At 34.7% G+C, this 17,488-nt stretch overlaps 1 protein-coding gene across 2 annotated transcripts in view; it reads left to right on the plus strand.

The window, feature by feature from the left end:
- The first annotated feature begins 390 nt into the window (after nt 1–390).
- The window catches only part of LOC140443185 (NACHT and WD repeat domain-containing protein 2), a 93,601-nt gene continuing 76,503 nt past the window's right edge, over nt 391–17,488 (plus strand). For both annotated transcript variants that reach the window (XM_072534286.1, XM_072534287.1), the window contains exons 1-2: nt 391–746; nt 11,447–11,594. In XM_072534286.1, the coding sequence (XP_072390387.1) occupies nt 11,527–11,594 (68 nt within the window). In that variant the 5' untranslated portion in view covers nt 391–746; nt 11,447–11,526. The remainder of the gene's footprint in view (nt 747–11,446; nt 11,595–17,488) is intronic.

Genomic DNA, 17,488 nt, shown 5'->3' on the forward strand with positions numbered 1-17,488 from the left:
ATTAAATTAGAATAAATAATCAACATAGACAGTCGTCCTTTAAAAACCCTTAACATCTTATTTATTTTCTGTATGCAGACGTGCATTTTTGTTTTCTGTATCTGGTAGATAGCAAAACGTCATCTAATTCCATCTCTTATTTTAGCACAAAATTCAACACTATCAAAGGATTGTGCGGAAATAGAAACTGCATGCGGTTTGACCAATGTACCATATGGTAGACTGATTTTAATACGTAAATACTGTTCACGACGTGGGCTGACGTATCCTGGATATCTGGATCGCGTAATAAACCGCTCATCTCCGCCGCTGTCCCAGCGTCTTTTGACGTCACAGACCGGCGCTTGCCTGATCACCGTGGGCCAACATCGATTTTTACCACTGTGTGTATGACTTACGTCAACCATGCAGTCGGATCGTTCCAAATATTTCGTCTATTTATGTAAAGTGTTGCTCTCGTAGTAATTATTTGTTGAAAGGGGACCGACTGCGACCTGAAACGTCGATCTCGAAATAAAAATTTGTTTATTTCCATTCAACGCTTCGCGCATATTGCGGGAAAAAGTACTTTTCGGATCCTTTTTTTAACTATTTAATTAGTTATGGATGCTTTTCGGACGACAAGTATTCACTTAGTAGAATGGGGTAGGTACCGGGATACCGTTTAAAGACTAGTTTTATTGTTTATATTTTTATGGTGCGCCAAGGAGATGGATGGATTTTGGACTTTTCAAATATTGTGTTAAGTAAGTACCAACTGTATTAAATTTTATCTTAAATCAATTAATTATTGGGATTTTGATTTACTATATTCAAGATCTAATAATAAAAAAAATATTAAAATACCGATTAATTTACAAAAATTATTAACAAATTTATTAAAAAGCTAAGAAAATATTTAAAACGTCCGAAAAAAGGATTTGGGATAAAAATATTGTTATTAACCTTTTGCGGACAACCTGTTTGGGTGGATTTCAAAAGCTCTTTTTCAGTTAAAAGTTTCAGTTAAATTTAATAGAATTAACTCTTTTTTTTTTCTATCAGTTTTTTCTCCCTTTCAAGAGTCTATATACGCGATTCAATTTTCTACAGATTTCAGAGTATTCTATCTATTGCAACTTTTCTCATATGCCGTTGTCCTTTGGTTTTCTTTTTTACCCATGTTAATTAGTATTTACAAGTTTTCTCTAGTCTTTCACTTTTTCTGTTCCTCGCCTTCTCCATTTTCACTATTGTTGTTGGTACCTTATCTAGATGTATTCTTATTACATAAAGTACCCCTTTAGAATATCTTTTAAAAATTTTTTAGTTTTACATGTTTTGATGGATTTTAAAAGCAGCTATGACTCTCTGATAATTTCTTAGTAGTCTCAGGTAAATTTGATCAAATTATTACTATCTTTCTACACCAAATCCTGTCAATAATGGTCACTAAAAATGAAAGAACTATCAGCTGTTATATAAAGGTTGTCGCTATTGTCAGGTTTTGTAGTACATAAAAGTTATTTGGAAAGTTGTTTTATTAATTAAAGCAAACATAATTCTACACAAAAACGAAAACTACTAAAACGACTTTAATATACTAATACAATCATTTGGTGCAGTAATAAATTGATTGGTCCAAGGTTAGTTTATCAAGGTTTGCCACAGGGATCTGTGCTTAGCCCTCTGTTGTTTAATTTATATACTATGGATCTAAATCTAATATTTTACAATACGCTTATGATTTCTGTCTTTACACTTCTAAAAATTCTTATCAGTAATGTATTGATTCAATAAAACGGATTATGTACAGAACAAGAGAATACTTTCTTAACGAAGGGTTGGAACTTACTTCGAATAAATCCACCGTGGTGTTGTTTACTCGTCATCGCTTACCGAATATATCCAGTATTAAAATTTGTAACCTAAGTATACCTGTCCAAAAACACTATACTTATCTCGGCGTCACACTTGATACTAAATTATCATGGGAAAAACATATTAATACCTGTTAATTATTAATTAAATGCGAAAAAAGCCTAAATATTTTAAAGGTACTTAACCGTCCCCAATGGGGCGCTGATCCTAAGGTTCATCTAATGTTTTATAGGGTATATACCAGGTCGATTCTTGAATATGGTTGCTTTTTGTATAAGTCTGCTACAAATACTAGACTTAAAAAATTAGACCGAATCCAGTACAAAGCTCTGCATTTAATAATAATAAGTAATAACCAAACCTCATAAAAATATTCATAAAGGAACCTGGATGATACCTGGTACTAATAAATTTAATCAAATTGATCACATATTAATATCTAAGCGGTGGGCAACCTCCGTAACAGATATTAGAACATATAGAGGCGCAAATTGCGATTCGGACCATTTCTTGGTTATATCGAAGATAAAACAAAGAATATCAATGGTAAGAAAAGAGAAAGGCGCCAAACAAAGAAAATGGAATACATATATGTTTAAAAATCCTAAAAAGAAGAATGAGTACCAGCAGAAAATAAAAGTAATATTAAATGAAAGAGGAGAACAAAACAACATTGAAGAAGAATGGAATATCATCAAAACGACAATTACAAATATGGCAAAGGAAACATTAGGTGAAACCTCAAGCCAAAGAAACGAGGAATGGTTTGACCAAGATTGCCAACAAGTAATAAATAGCAAAAATATAGCTAGACAGAAATGTCTACAAAGGGATTCCCGATCGAATAGAAAGGCATATGAAGAACTCAGAAAAGATGCAAAGAAAATATGCAGAAGGAAAAAGAGAGAAATGTTGAATAGAAAAATACAACAAATTACAGATTATAATAACAGAAGAAAGGCTAGAAAATTTTACAAGGAAATCAAGCAATGCACCCAAGGATACATAACAAGATCAACAGTTTGCAAGGACAAAAATGGGGCAATTATCAGCGAGAAAGAGGAAATAATGAAAAGGTGGAAGGAGCATTTTCAAGAGCTGTTAAACCCAGAAAAAGAACAAAACGAAGATGAAGACATAATTCACCACACAGCAGAACAACTAGTTGAGCAACCAACATTGGAAGAAACGATAAACGTCATAAAACATCTAAAAAATAACAAAGCACCTGGCACAGATGGAATAACTGCAGAACTGATAAAGAATGGTGGACATGCGCTATGGAGGCGTATCCATAAACTAATCGACCGCATATGGACACTAGAAGTCATCCCAGAAGATTGGAAAGTGGGAATCATACTTCCTATGTACAAAGGGGGAGACAAACGACTCTGCAAAAATTATAGGGGCATAACAGTTTTAAATGTCATCTACAAGATATTATCAGGAATTATATATAGCCGCCTGGAATCGTTTTCGGAGGAGATTATTGGTGAATACCAATGTGGCTTCAGACCAAAGAGGTCAACTATAGACCAAATACATATGTTAAGAGGTATACATGAAAAATGTGTTGAATATAACATACCTATTTACAACTTGTATATCGATTTCAAACAGGCGTTTGATGGAGTAGATCGACAAAAGATGTTAAATCAACTATCTATGTTAGGGATACCCAATAAGTTGGTTAAACTTATACGAATGACCCTGGAGGGTTCCAAAGCTATGGTGAGAATAGATGGAGATATGACGCAGGCCTTTGATATTGAAAATGGAGTTAGACAAGGGGATGCCTTATCAACAACACTTTTTAATCTAACTTTAGAAGCTGTTGTTAGAAAACTGGATGTAAACGGCTGTATTAATACAAGATCTATGCAAATATGCGCATATGCGGATGATGTTGCCATAATAAGCCGCAACAAAAGGGTATTGAGCGAAAAAGTCATAGAACTGAAACGAGAAGCTGCTTCGTTTGGTCTATATATAAATGAAAGCAAAACAAAATATATGGAGTGCACAAAATCGAATGAACATGAGAATCTGAAGGTAGACAACCATACCTACAAATATGCCTCCACTTTTCCCTACCTAGGCTCAATAATAAATGACAACAACATCAGTCAAGAAATACAAGCACGGATTCTTAGCGGTAATAAGTGCTTTTATGCATACAAAGACTTAATGAAAAGTAAGTTACTGAATCGTGAGTCTAAGCTGAGAATCTACAAAACAGTAATTAGACCAGTGGTCACATATGGATGTGAAACGTGGACCCTCTCAACCACTGATGAAAATCAACTGAGAATATTTGAGCGCAAAATACTAAGGAAGATATTTGGACCAACCCAATGCAGCGATAGTTCGTGGAGAATTAAAATGAACCACGAGCTGGATGAACTAATGCAGAGCGCAGATATTGTCAGATTTGTAAAATCACAAAGACTAAACTGGCTTGGTCACCTAAAAAGAATGCCAGATAATCGAGCTGTAAAAGTAGTCCAGAGATGGAAGCCCCAAGGAAACAGAACAAGAGGAAGGCCCCGTAAAAGATGGATAGACGACGTAGAGAGGGATCTTAAAACCATGAACATCAGGCAGTGGCGAAGGAAAGTATCCGACAGGGCAGAATGGAAGAACATTGTTAGGCAGGCCAAGACTCACAAAGGGTTGTAGCGCCATTAGAAGAAGAAGAAGAATAACCAAACCTAGCTATTGCAAATAATATCTTAGTTGACAAATGATGGCATAACAAAAATTCTCCAACTTTAGCTATACCATATCCTAATGTTCTTAAGCAACCGCCACCTAAGCGTTAACCTCCGATGGCGCGCCACGAAATGCTACGTACTCTCCACGCTACTTTACGGAGTTGAAGGGTGAACGTTAACAGCAGCAACTATAAAGAAGTTAGCGGCTCTAGAAATGTGGCTGTATCGATGCATACTGACAATACCTTGGACAGACAGAGTGACCAACACAGAGGTATTCAGACGAATGGGTAAAGAGGTGGAATTGTTGACAAGTGTTAAAAGGAGGAAAGCGTCATACCTGGGCCATGTGTTCCGTAATGATAAGTACAGTCTGCTACAGCTTATCGTGGAAGGCAAGATTGAAGGTAGAAGAGGTTTGGGCAGAAAGAAGAAATCCTGGCTGAGAAACTTGAGAGAATGGTTTCAAATACCAGAAGCTGCTAACATAATACATGCGGCACAAAACAGAGAAACCTATCGTTTGATGGTCGCCAACCTTCGGTAGAAGACGGCACATAAAGAAGTTCCTATTTAGAAATCCCAGCTAAAACTAATTTCTTTTAATCTAATTTCAATATTCTTTATTCCCAAACCAAAGTTTATTTCCCTGCTTTTGATGATAACAACGCCATTCAACTTCAAAAACAACTTGCCAAATTTGATAAGCCATATAGGATTTTCACAGATGGGTCAAAACAATCAAGAACACATTATATTTAAATTAAACCAACAATGTTCCATTTATTCTGCAGAACTGTTTGTAATATATCAAGCTCTTGAATGGACTATTGAAAAAAAAAAGTTGTCAGAATGGGCTTTTTTTAGTTCTTCAACAATGTCCGTAATCAGAGAAGGCGGCTTTAGAAAAACATTTCTTAACTGTAACAAGAGATACATTTTTCCAAGCAGCTGTAATCCAGATAAGTGCATTGGATAAATTTATGTCGTTATCGCAATTCTCGAAATCGCATCCACTGTCAATAAAGGCTAGAAGTCTTTTAATGAAAAAATTTCGGTAAATCAATTTGAAATTTTGAATTATTCTTGATCTAAGGGCTGACAACGTTAAGTGGTGTAAAATGGCAGCAGGACTATTTTAAAATTTTCTAACGGAACTTTACAATGCAACGTGGTAGTATCTAGGAAAAGAAGCACTTTTCTCTTTTGTTAGCTTTTTGTTAAAACCTATTCTAAGGGTAATTTTTTAATATAACTACCCTTAAAACGGCAAATATTTTTACTTTTTCCAATTACTAATGGATCTTATTTCGAACCTTCCATACTTCCACATAGCGAAATAGTCAAACGTTGGTTTGCTGTCTTCTTCCGTGTACATTTTTCATTTTTTATTTGCTAATGTCTTATTAGGCATGGTGTGGTAATAAAGCCCTTTTTCGTCAGAATTGTACACATCTCTTGGAGAATAATTCCTTAATTTCAATTTTAACTTGGTTTTTCAGTTCTCTATGTCGTCCAAATTAACCTCTGTAGACTCATCACAAATTGATTAAACGTTATATTATGACGCTTGCAGAAACTTTCTAACCATCCATTTGATGCTGCAAAATTGTTCATCTTCAAACTGTTTCCTGCCTCGAGTCTTTTTCTTTAAGTAGCGGCCTAGATTTTGGAATGAATTGCAAAACTAATTATTATTTATATTATTATTAGGAATTTTCCCCCCTTATGAGTAAGGCTTTTAGCCCCAGTTTTAGGTAAAAGTGGCAACCTTTTTGCATATTATTTGGGATCCCAAAATTTACAGTCTCTACAAAATTGAGGTTGTTCGTATGATTTTTAGAGGATCAGTTTTATTTTTATCTCTGAAGAGTAGAGTACTGCAGAAGAATGAATTCGAAATGAAACTAACGCTTTGATTCGAAACATTAAAGGAAGGAATTGGAAAAGTTTCTCTAAACAAATGTAATACGAATTTTATGGAACCCATAAAGTAAAATAGAGAAAGACGGAGGAAGGTGTGTGGAAAGAAGATGAATCTTGGCTAAGCGATCTAAGAATAGTTTATGTTTGCTTCTTCAAATCAACTCTTTAGAACAGCTGCTTCAAAAGCTACATTGGCCACGATTATTGACGATCTCCAAAACAAAGATGGTACTTAAAAAATAAGATTAATATTTTTAAACGAAGAAGGAATGATTTAGCAGGTATTCAACTAGGGTGGAGATGTTCTATCTATTTAATCAGCAAAGAAAATCCATCCAACACAAAAGATAAGTTTTTTCGGATTGAAAGAAATCGCGAAGACCTCTGACAAGCGTCACGAATAAATTTTAATAAACTCTCTCAGTAAAAAATGTCTACTCATAAATCAAAAGATTGTTATTCCAAGTGTATACAAGGATATTTATCTGACAAATATTATAGAAAATAGGTAAACTTTTTTTTTTTACCGCATCAACCCCTAGGGTTATTAGCGGGTGGTATATCTTTATTTTAGAAAAGTTACATTTAGTATATTATTAAAATTTACATAACAGTTTTGGAAAATACAAACATTTTATGGTATGTTACAGTTTGTTATACAGTTTACAATTTTTGATAAAATTTATTGTATTGCTGATGTTTTCTTTAAGAGTTTCTTTCAAATTGTGTTTTAGTTTTGCCGTCAATCTTGCTGTTGAGTACACTGGACAGTCTATCATTATATGTTGCACTGAAAATGGTGTTTGACAGATGTGGCAAATCGGCTGAGGGTCCTTGGAGATGATGTATCAATGTGTAAATTTTGTATGACCTAGCCGCAGTCTGTTAATAACTACTTGGTCATGTCTTTTAGCTGGGAGCGGTAGTAAAGCAGAAGTAACATCTGGTTTGATACTTTTTAATTTTGCTTCTGTTTGGTTCCATTTTACTTGCCAGGTTTTGTTCATGTAAGTTTTTATTAATGTTTTTTGGTCTGAAATTGGTATGTTTTGCATAATAGGAATTGTCATGTTATTGATAGTTTCTGTTGCTGCTTTATCAGCTGCTTCATTACCCTTTATCCCAACATGGGATGGTACCCATAAAAATGTTATGTTTTTACCACATGTTTGGGCATTGTATAGCGTGTCTTTTATTAATGCTAAATTGGCATGAGTAGGATACATCTGCTTGACACCATTTAAGGCACTTAGAGAATCTGATATAATAAGAAAGTTTGTATCAATGCTGGTACATTGGTTCAGTGCGTTGAAGATTGCTTGCAGTTCTCCAGTATATATGCTACATTCTTTGGCTAGACGGGTAACAGAGGTGTTGTCTTCAAAAATAGCTGCAGCAGCTACACCATTACTGCTTTTAGAGGCATCAGTAAAAATTAGTTTGAAATCAGGGTATCTGGAGATGGTAGACTGGAATTGTTGTTGTATTTCAGAAGGATTGTGTGAATGTTTGGGATAGTTAAGTAAGGTAAAATCTACTTTTGGTATTTGAACTTTCCAGGGAGGAGACTGGCATCTGTTTGTAGAAGTGTCTCTCAATTGATGTATATCGAATTCAAATCGATTTATTCGTTCTTTGAAAGGTAAGTTTCTAGGGCAATAATTTGAGTACAAATTTGGAGGGTTGCTCCTTATTAGGCTTGTTATAAACGGGTTTTCCTTTGCACTATTTGCAAATTATTTAGTAGAGATATTTAGTAGCACAACACATTGAAAAATATTGTCTTCTGAGAGTTAATGGCGGTTCTCCTGCTAGGACTTGAAGGCTGCTAATTGGCGTGGTTCTGAAAGCTCCGAAAACTATGCGTAATGCTGTGGATTGGATAATGTCCAGTTTGTTCATTTGACTTTTAGTAGCAGTTTCGTAGCATATACATCCATAATCTAGTTTGCTTCTAATTAGAGCTTGATATAATCGCAGAAGAATAGTTGTGTCTGCGCCCCATTTGTGATTGGAAAGAACTTTTAGAAGATTAATTCTCTGTTGGCATGATTTAATTAGTTCATTTATGTGCGATGTCCATTTTAGTTGAGAGTCGAATGTCATTCCCAAAAATTTGATTTCGTTGATTGTTATAAGAGTATTTCCGTTAAGTTTTAAATTTAAGTGGTGTTGTGTTTTCCCTTTGTCAAATATTATTACTTTTTTTTCGGTTGAAATAGGTAAACTTTATTAGCACCTACCACAGGTTGTTTTTTATAAACTCCTCGTTCAGAATAAACTGAATAACTTGGTGAATTTGGACATGGAGGTGGAATAAAACCTCACATTCTTTAAAAAAAACACAATTAATTCTATTCAGAAACACCAAATGTTCGCGCCCAGTAATAGAACAGGAAAACCACATACTGCTCAACGGAGAAAGGCTAGATTTTAGACCGTCAATTTTTCGTCAAATTTTTAAAGACACTCAATAGGAACGCTGACCTACGAAATACCCCAGACAGGGTAAGAAACAAACTCCTAACAGCACTAAGCGGCAAATTTGGGAACAGCACTCATGTTACTCTTCTGCATACATATAAAATATTTATAAGACCAATTATCGAATACAGAGCCAAAACCTACACTCCGCTAAATAAAAGACAACTTAATCTAGCCATGGCCACCAAAAGAAAAATCACGAGGAGAATCATGGGTAAAAACTCTGACTATCCATCAGCGTTAATCCATCAACTAGCAAACATAGACTCTATCCATGATAGGATACTCAGCCTAAGCAAGAAATACGTTCTCTCCACCATAATGCCACATGCCACCGTCGAGGACAAGTACTCCCCAGACTTCCAAAAACTAAAGTTCCATTCTCGCCGCTAAGCTTCTAAACACAGCGGGCAACGAAATTCCTGATGACTACTGGAATATCTTAGAAACAATCCCACTAAAATACCGTAGGCAATAACCTGCACTTGCCAAAAACGATAATCTAAGAAAAGTTTTTAATAATCCCGTGAACTGTATAAACAGTAACTGCTTGGAATAGACTGTAAATGGTAAATAGTAACTCAACCTTTAATAATACCTATACAAAACTCAACCTTCAATAATACCTATTAAAAACTAAACAAATCTAACTTAACAGAAAATCACCCAATTGTGCATGTACTGCGAGTAAACACATACCCAAAAACTTAACTTCTAACACATTTTCCATCCCAAAACGACGATACTTTTAATCCCCCTACTCAGACCCCCTTAAACAAAAAAAGCTTATATCGAGGTGGTCGTAACGTTTGTCATTCTTAACCCAATAAAAACTGAACTTTTCTTAAGCTTAAAAAAATATTAAAAAAAAAGACAACAATACATTTTAAATCCTTGATTTTTTTACGCTTTTAACAAGCGAATGCAGATACTGTTGCGTTTTTTTGAGACCTTGTTGAGTCATATATTGTATTATCTCCCTAGCTTCTTGAAATATACATGCCATGTTTATCAATGTTAAGCAAATAGTTGAATACATTAGCATTAATTTCAATTTTCCAAACCATGTACTCTGAGATATCATTTATCAAATATGTTAATGGCAACATGTTCAAAATGGGCTATAATAATGCAAATACTTGCTGTAGTTCCTTATGTTTTAATTCTTATTCCGTGATTTATTAGTATTTATTACTTTGCTGTATATATGTAATTAAAGAACAACATTCACCGCGTTTTGGTCGATTTACAACGACAAATATTGGAAAAAGTGATCAAGAATTTGGCCTCCAGATTATACTACGTCAGAGCCATCCATGACCGCCATATGCCAGAAATCATATCTAAATGCCAAAAGATTATCTTTCGAATAAAGTCAATTTCATGTCAGTTTATAAAAATCATCTTTGTTTTATTTCATTTCCAATTTCTATATCTCTAAAAAACACCCTTTATAATATATTCCAGAAATTCCTATTTATATTTCTGGCCTAACAATCAAAAATAAGTAGATATGCATAATAAGTATGTATAATACACTTTTGCGTGTGTTTGAATCCAATTTTTGAATCACTTCTTTTACTCAGATTGAGGTAACTCCAAAACATGGGTTTTGAACGCTTCGACCGCTTCTTCGGGCATCAAGAATCGTTGACCACGCAATTTATTTTTGATGAGCGGGAATAAAAAGAAGTCAGTGCGTGCCAAATCATCAGTGCACGGTGAATGACCCGTTAATTCGATGTTTTGGCCGGTCAAAAAATCCGTTTTGTGTGCCGATGTGTATGAGCTTGCATTGTCATGGTGAAGAATGTTTCGTCTGTTATTATACTTTTTCTGAATTATTTCACTATAACTTCTGGCAAACAAATCGTTGTATACCATTCATAATTGACAGTCTTATGTTCTTGTAGTTACATGACCATTTATACCAAAGAAACAAGCGACCATGTTTTAAACCATTGTAAACAACACAAATATTGCTCATACGTCAAAAAATGTTACGACCTATCTAGAAGGAAGAATTATTGCTGAATGGATGAAGGACAAAAACAAATAATGAACTATCAGACCTAAATAAAGACCCCGTTATAAGTATGTACATAAAATGTACATAATGGCTCACTTTCATTGGATGGATAATGAAACGATGCCTACTATGATCCTACTAAGGAATTCAGTCACTTCAAAAAGAAAAGAAACACCATGGAAACGATAGAATACAAGAGAATCTAAGCAATATAAGAGTATCTGAATGGAAAGAGAAAGCACTGGATAAATTGGAATGGAGGAGTCTAGTAATAAAACACGTAAAATAATGTGAAAAGAACATGTATTATGTTTATGTTATTAAATAATGCTTTAAATGTTTTACCCAAGATTTCTAAGGTCTATATAGTAAACATTATACAAAAAAATTACCATTGAAAGATGTATTTTGAGTAAACTTTAATTTTTTTTAGGTGGAATAGTTCGGGAAAAATGTTAAATAAATTGAAGTAATTATTAAAAAAGTACAAAACATAAGAAAAAAAATACCAAGATGGGGAATTCCTGCAGCAGCGGACAGGCGCACAAAGACAAGGACAACATGTCACAGAGGTCTGAAGAGTAAGTAAACTTTATTGCTTTCTAAATTTTTAAAAACATGAACTTGTATTCGATGAATTACAACTATTGAAATATTTTTCATTTTTGTTTAAATATACATATTTTGTAGAAATAAAATTGTGTTGAACTTTTGAAAACGTCGCTCTATGGTAGCGCAACTTTATTTAAATTCGTTTCAAAATACCTTCAAGCAAAATGTCAGATCGCGTCAGTTCTCCGGCTTCCGGATATAGTATAATTACTTGCGTTGAATAATAAATCATTATTTATTAAATCTAATTAATCATTTATTTCGGAGATGAAAAATAGTCGGTCAATTCTCCGATATAGCCACATCTCAAATGCTTCCAGTTTTCTGCACATATCTTCGTTCAAGGTCCACGATTCAACACCATAAAAAAGGACAGAGAAGACGTAGCATCGCAGCATTCTTACTTTTGTATCAAGAGAGAAGTTGTGACTCTTGAAGATCCCCATCCGATTGAAGGTGGATCTAGCTTTTCCGATGCGTGCTCTAATCTCCTGGTTGTTGGTCCATTCTTTATATATTATGGTGCCGAGGTAGTTGTAGTGCGTAACTGTTTCTACAGGGGATTGATTGACGTAGAGTTGACCTTCTGTTATTCTTTTCTTGCTAATTATCATAAGCTTTGTCTTCTTTATGTTTATATTAAGTCCAGATTGTTGACTGTAATACGTGATTTTGTTCATAAGAACTTGTAGGTCTTCTAAGTTGTCCGCAAATACTATGGTGTCATCTGCATATCTGATGTTGTTTAGCCGGTAACCATTTAGTAGAATACCTTTTTCAGTTTCGTGCAAAGCTTTGATAAATATTCTTTCAGAGTACAGATTGAACATTCTTTTTCTTCTTCTTCTTTATAAGCAATTCTGCTTGTTCATTGGCGGATTATTACCTCTATGGAAGGTTGTCACTCCATCTTTTGCGCGGTCGTCCCATACTTTTTCTGCCGATTGGTGACTTGTCTCTTGCTATTTTGACGCTTTTGACGCTCCGTTCGGCTCGCGGAGATAAGAATACGACCGAGGCAAGAAGGCCCTGCCTGTCGTAAGAGGCGACTAATGGGTAGAAATCGAGAGGTGGAGAGCCGTCGTTTGAGGTGTCGGGTTTGTAGAAACGCACACGGTCGCTTAGGCGACACGGTCACCGGTCTACATTCCTAGTATCCGAGACGAGACTCTCGTGGGACCACTCTACTCTCATTCCAAAAGAGCCTGACGAGGTTGAACGAGCTAGGCCCGTACATACCTCTCCTGGCCTAGTGTCAGGCGTGGTGTGGGTGCCCCGGCACGTACCCGTCGTGAGATTCAAGAGTGGTAGAGGAGAGATCCTCGGCGGCGACCTGTCTACGTGCAAGGTGGAAATTCCTCTGCCTGCTTCGCCTATCCGCCCATGGGTGGGATAACGGGTAGGTGAGGTAATCGCAACACAGGTACTACGGGGAAGGTGGAGCCCCATGAAACGTTTCTTGCATACGTGGCATGGCACCTTCACTTTGGTGTTGGACTCGTAGGGGCAGTGGATTTGTTAACGGTCGTATAGCCGACAGACCAGGTAGACCAGGGTCCTGCCAAATTTTATTTGGAGGGCACAAAGCATAGCAATGCTATTTTGACGACACGGGTCTCCTCCATTCGGATTATGTGGTTATTTTATTCTTTTTTCTATTTTGTGTCCATTCATATACACTGTACGTTACATTTTCTTCTAATGTCTTCACTTCTCTTTCAATCTCTCAGCGTATTTCCTGTAATTCTTCTCAGTACTCTCATCTCTGCCGTTTCCAGTAGCCTTTGCGTTGTGGCTGTGTCGAGTCTTGTTTCTGAGGCGTATGTCATTATTGGTCTTACACTTTCTTTATAAATTCTTGACTTCATCTCAGTGTCAATGTGTCTGTTTCGCCATATAGTGTTGTTAAGGCATACTGCCAGTCTATTTGCTTTTTGTACTTGATCTCTCACTTCTTTGTGCAGGTCTCCATAACTAGACAGTGCAATTCCCCGGTATTTTATTTCCATTACTTGTTCAATACTGATGCCATCAATTTCTATTTTACATCTGGTTGATTCTTTACTGACCACTATTGTTTTAGTTTTCTGATATGAGATTGTCATATTAAATTCTTTTGCTCTTATGTTAAATCTATGGACCAGTCTTTGCAAACTATCTTCATCTTGGGCTATCAATATTGCGTCGCCTGCATAACAGAGTGTTTTGATTTCTTTGTTTCTCATTTTGTATCCTCTTCCTTTGTTAACGGTTTAATTGAAGATTGAAGATTAGAGAAGGCAAAATACAGCCTTGCCTCACTCCACGCATGATTTTCACATAGTCAGTATGTTCACCTTCAACTCTGAGATTTGCTGTTTGATTCCAGTAAAGATTTCTAATTATTTTCAGATCTTGGTTATTAATTCCTGCTTCTTTTAGTATTTGCATCATCTTCGCGTGCTATACTCGATCAAACGCTTTCTAGTAATCAACCAGCGAACAAAGCCTCTCTAGTATCAACAGCATGTATATTATCCTTTGATGTATGATTTTTAAAAATAAATTTTTAAAATATGGCTTATTAAACAGAGGGTAAGGAAATGTTTTCTTTGGTAAAGCAATAAACGTCGACTTCAGACATGTTGTTGATATTACTCCGCTTAAGTATATGTCATTAAATATTAAGTTTTGTTAGGCGTTGAGTAGAGTCGGTGTTAAATAGTTTTATGAGTTCAGCATTTGCATTCGGTCAAGTTCAGGAGCTTAGCCATCTATTAGTTGTAATATTGCTTCATTTGATGTAATTGGCAAGTGCTCATTACATATTAGCTAGGATGGGGGTTGTTTAGAGATTTTATTATAAATCTAAACTCATTTGCTAGTATTTTGATGGAGCAACTGTAATATCAGAGCATCTTGATGGTCTTCAGGCGAAAATAAAAGAAGTTGCGTCGCAAACTCTTTCATTGACTACTCAGCACATGGCTTGAATTTGATGGTTCAACAAAGTTGCAACGGTATTTCTAAGTCCCGAATTTTTTGCTACAGTTAGTGAATTGCCTTCCTTCTTTCACAATTCAGTTAAGCAACCTCAGATTTCAGTAGGATTCATTAAAAAAAGTGTTCCAACAATTTATAGAAAATTCTGCATCAAATCAAACATTAGTAAAACAAAGGTTTTTTGAGTAAATTGGAAAATTTTGGGTTTCACAATTTGGGTGGTCATTTTTAATGATATCTTTGGTCATACGAATATTTTATTTAATGTACTACAGAAGAAATCTTTTGACATAATCTTTTGAGTTGATCAGATAAGAAATGCGAACACACTTCTAAACTGCAAACGTAGTGAAGAAGAATTCAGAAAAATTTTCAACATGGCTGCATTAACAGCAACTGTTCCTCCTAAACATTATGACCGACGCGAGCAAATAACATCCACACAAAAAGAAATTTTCGATTGGTACATGGTGCTTTATTAGGAAATTCTAGATACTCTGAATCAATAAATAACCATGAGTTTTTAGGATCTTGAAAATATTCATTTTATACAGTTAATAGCTATTAAAAGGTTCAGAATACAACAAGAATTTACTACAGATGTACTTAAAAAGACTGAATTTAAACAAGGCTGATACACAACAAAAACATTGAATGAATTTAGTTTTGAATTTTCAAAGAAGTTTATAAATTAATGTGCTTGATCGTGACTTCCATTCACAAGTCTCTCAGAAAAAATGAAGTTTTTCGTGCAACTGCTATTCCAAAAAGAATCCTTCAGTAAAAATTGGAATTGGATAAGGGGTTCTAGTTGGATAAGTTAGAAACGGAAATAAAAAAATGAAAAGGGTGGTACAAATTAGTTACTTTAGAATAGCTTACGAAAGGTTAGGTTAGGTTAGGTTAGGTCAGACAAGATTTGCTTCACCTCTTTTGAGACTCGCGAGCCGCCACTGAAAATATGGTTTTATTGTTCACTTAAATTGTTAATAAATAAAAATATACGAAAAAAAAATTAATAAGTTTGCATAACTTTTATTATTCTCTGCATATAGAACCTGAAACAGCTAAAGTGACTAAAAAAACACTGCATGTTGCTCATTTCCCCAGGCTAATTGCTGCACATGGTGCAAGTTAATTACATTTGTTTATTAACATTAACGTTTAATAGCATTAAGTACAATCTGAAAACACCTGACAGCAAAAAAAACTGACCTACACCAAACGATAAATTAGTTTTTGTCTTAATTACCGCATAGCGAGGAAAGAAAACATATAAAACATTATATATTTTACCCAACATCTGCACTGTTTGTCTATTAAAACCTCATAAACGTCGGAAATGATATACAGTGAGTAAAAATATTTATTAGATCTTTATATGTATTTATCTATGCATAATTTGGCTAAATTATTTCAAATAAAAACAAAAAATAAAATAAAATTGATAGATTAAAATTTCATAATGTCTGGGATTAATCCGTCTAAGGTTTCTTTTGCAATTTTGGTGTGTTTAAGTGTTTATATTGTTTTTCTCTGTGATTTCTTATATTTTTATCCATTTTGAATATTTTCATATTTACATTTTTTATGCTTTCCTCCATTTGTTTCTTCAGCGCCTCCATAAATACTCAATTCAAAGTTTGTTCTTCTAATTTCCCTTCTATTTAACTGATCGGTTATATCACAAATTCTTCCATTGTTGTTTGCTAATGACTTTTACGTGACTGCTATCTTTTCCTGTTCTATTTATGTGTTTTATCTTTTTTTTTTTAACAAAGGTTTGTTCCCGATGAATTTAAGTAGCTACTGGTAGCTAGACGTACTCATAGAAAAATGTGAGATTTAAAACCGGACATACAGTACGTTAAGTTTTGGATTAGATATTGCAAACTACATAAAGCGCTAAAATACAACGCTAATACTACAACGGAAGGGATATGCATCTACGTCCGTCGATTTTTGTTTTGCTTACGTATACCCGGTTCAATTCTTATAACATAAACTCGATAAAAATACACTGACCATTATAAGGCGGTGCATTTGTATCGGTTTTTAATAATGTGAACATTTTTTTGTGGTGAAATTAAAAATAAAAGCGTATTTCTTTAAAAAAATAAAACAAAAAATATACTCTTATTAAAAAAATAATTCCTAATAAAATAAGAAATAATTCTTTCTGTCCTTCTGTCTTTCTGTCTTTAAATATTTGACCTTCTTCTGCTAAACAGTATTCCAAGCTCTCATAAAAACTTCTGCGGACAGATGTAAGAATTTCTGCTGTAATAGAATTGAAGACTTCTTTTATTCGGTTTCTTAATTCATCTAAATTTTGGGCTCTAGCCTCAGGATGATCGTAGATAATGTGTTTTAAATATCCCCAAAAAAAAGAAGTCCATGGGTGTAAGACCTGGAGATCGCGCAGGCCACTTAATATCGCCTTTTCTACTGATAACTTGATTCGGGAAAGTATTGTTTAAGTACTCCCTAATTATTCTAGTGTTGTGAACCGAACAGCCGTATTGATGGAACCAAACATTCTCCATATTTACATCAGGAAGATTGAGAATAGCGGAAAGAACATGATTCTGTAACAAATCGAGGTATACTCTACTATTCAAGTTGCCCTCAATAAAAAACAGACCTATTATGTGGTCTCCTAAAATACTAGTCCAGACGTTAACTTTTTGAGGACGTTGAGTTCGGTAAACAACAATTCTGTGCTGCTTTTTCCGCGCCCAATACCTCGTAATGGTAGGATTGTGTCTCCCTACTAACGAAACAAAAGATTCATCAGTAAATAAAATGTTTTTAATAAAATTGGGTTCATCAAAAATCACACACAAATGTTTTATTTATTCAAGATAGTTTAGTAACTTAG

Source organism: Diabrotica undecimpunctata, chromosome 6, assembly GCF_040954645.1.
Source record: "Diabrotica undecimpunctata isolate CICGRU chromosome 6, icDiaUnde3, whole genome shotgun sequence".
Taxonomy (NCBI): domain Eukaryota; kingdom Metazoa; phylum Arthropoda; class Insecta; order Coleoptera; family Chrysomelidae; genus Diabrotica; species Diabrotica undecimpunctata.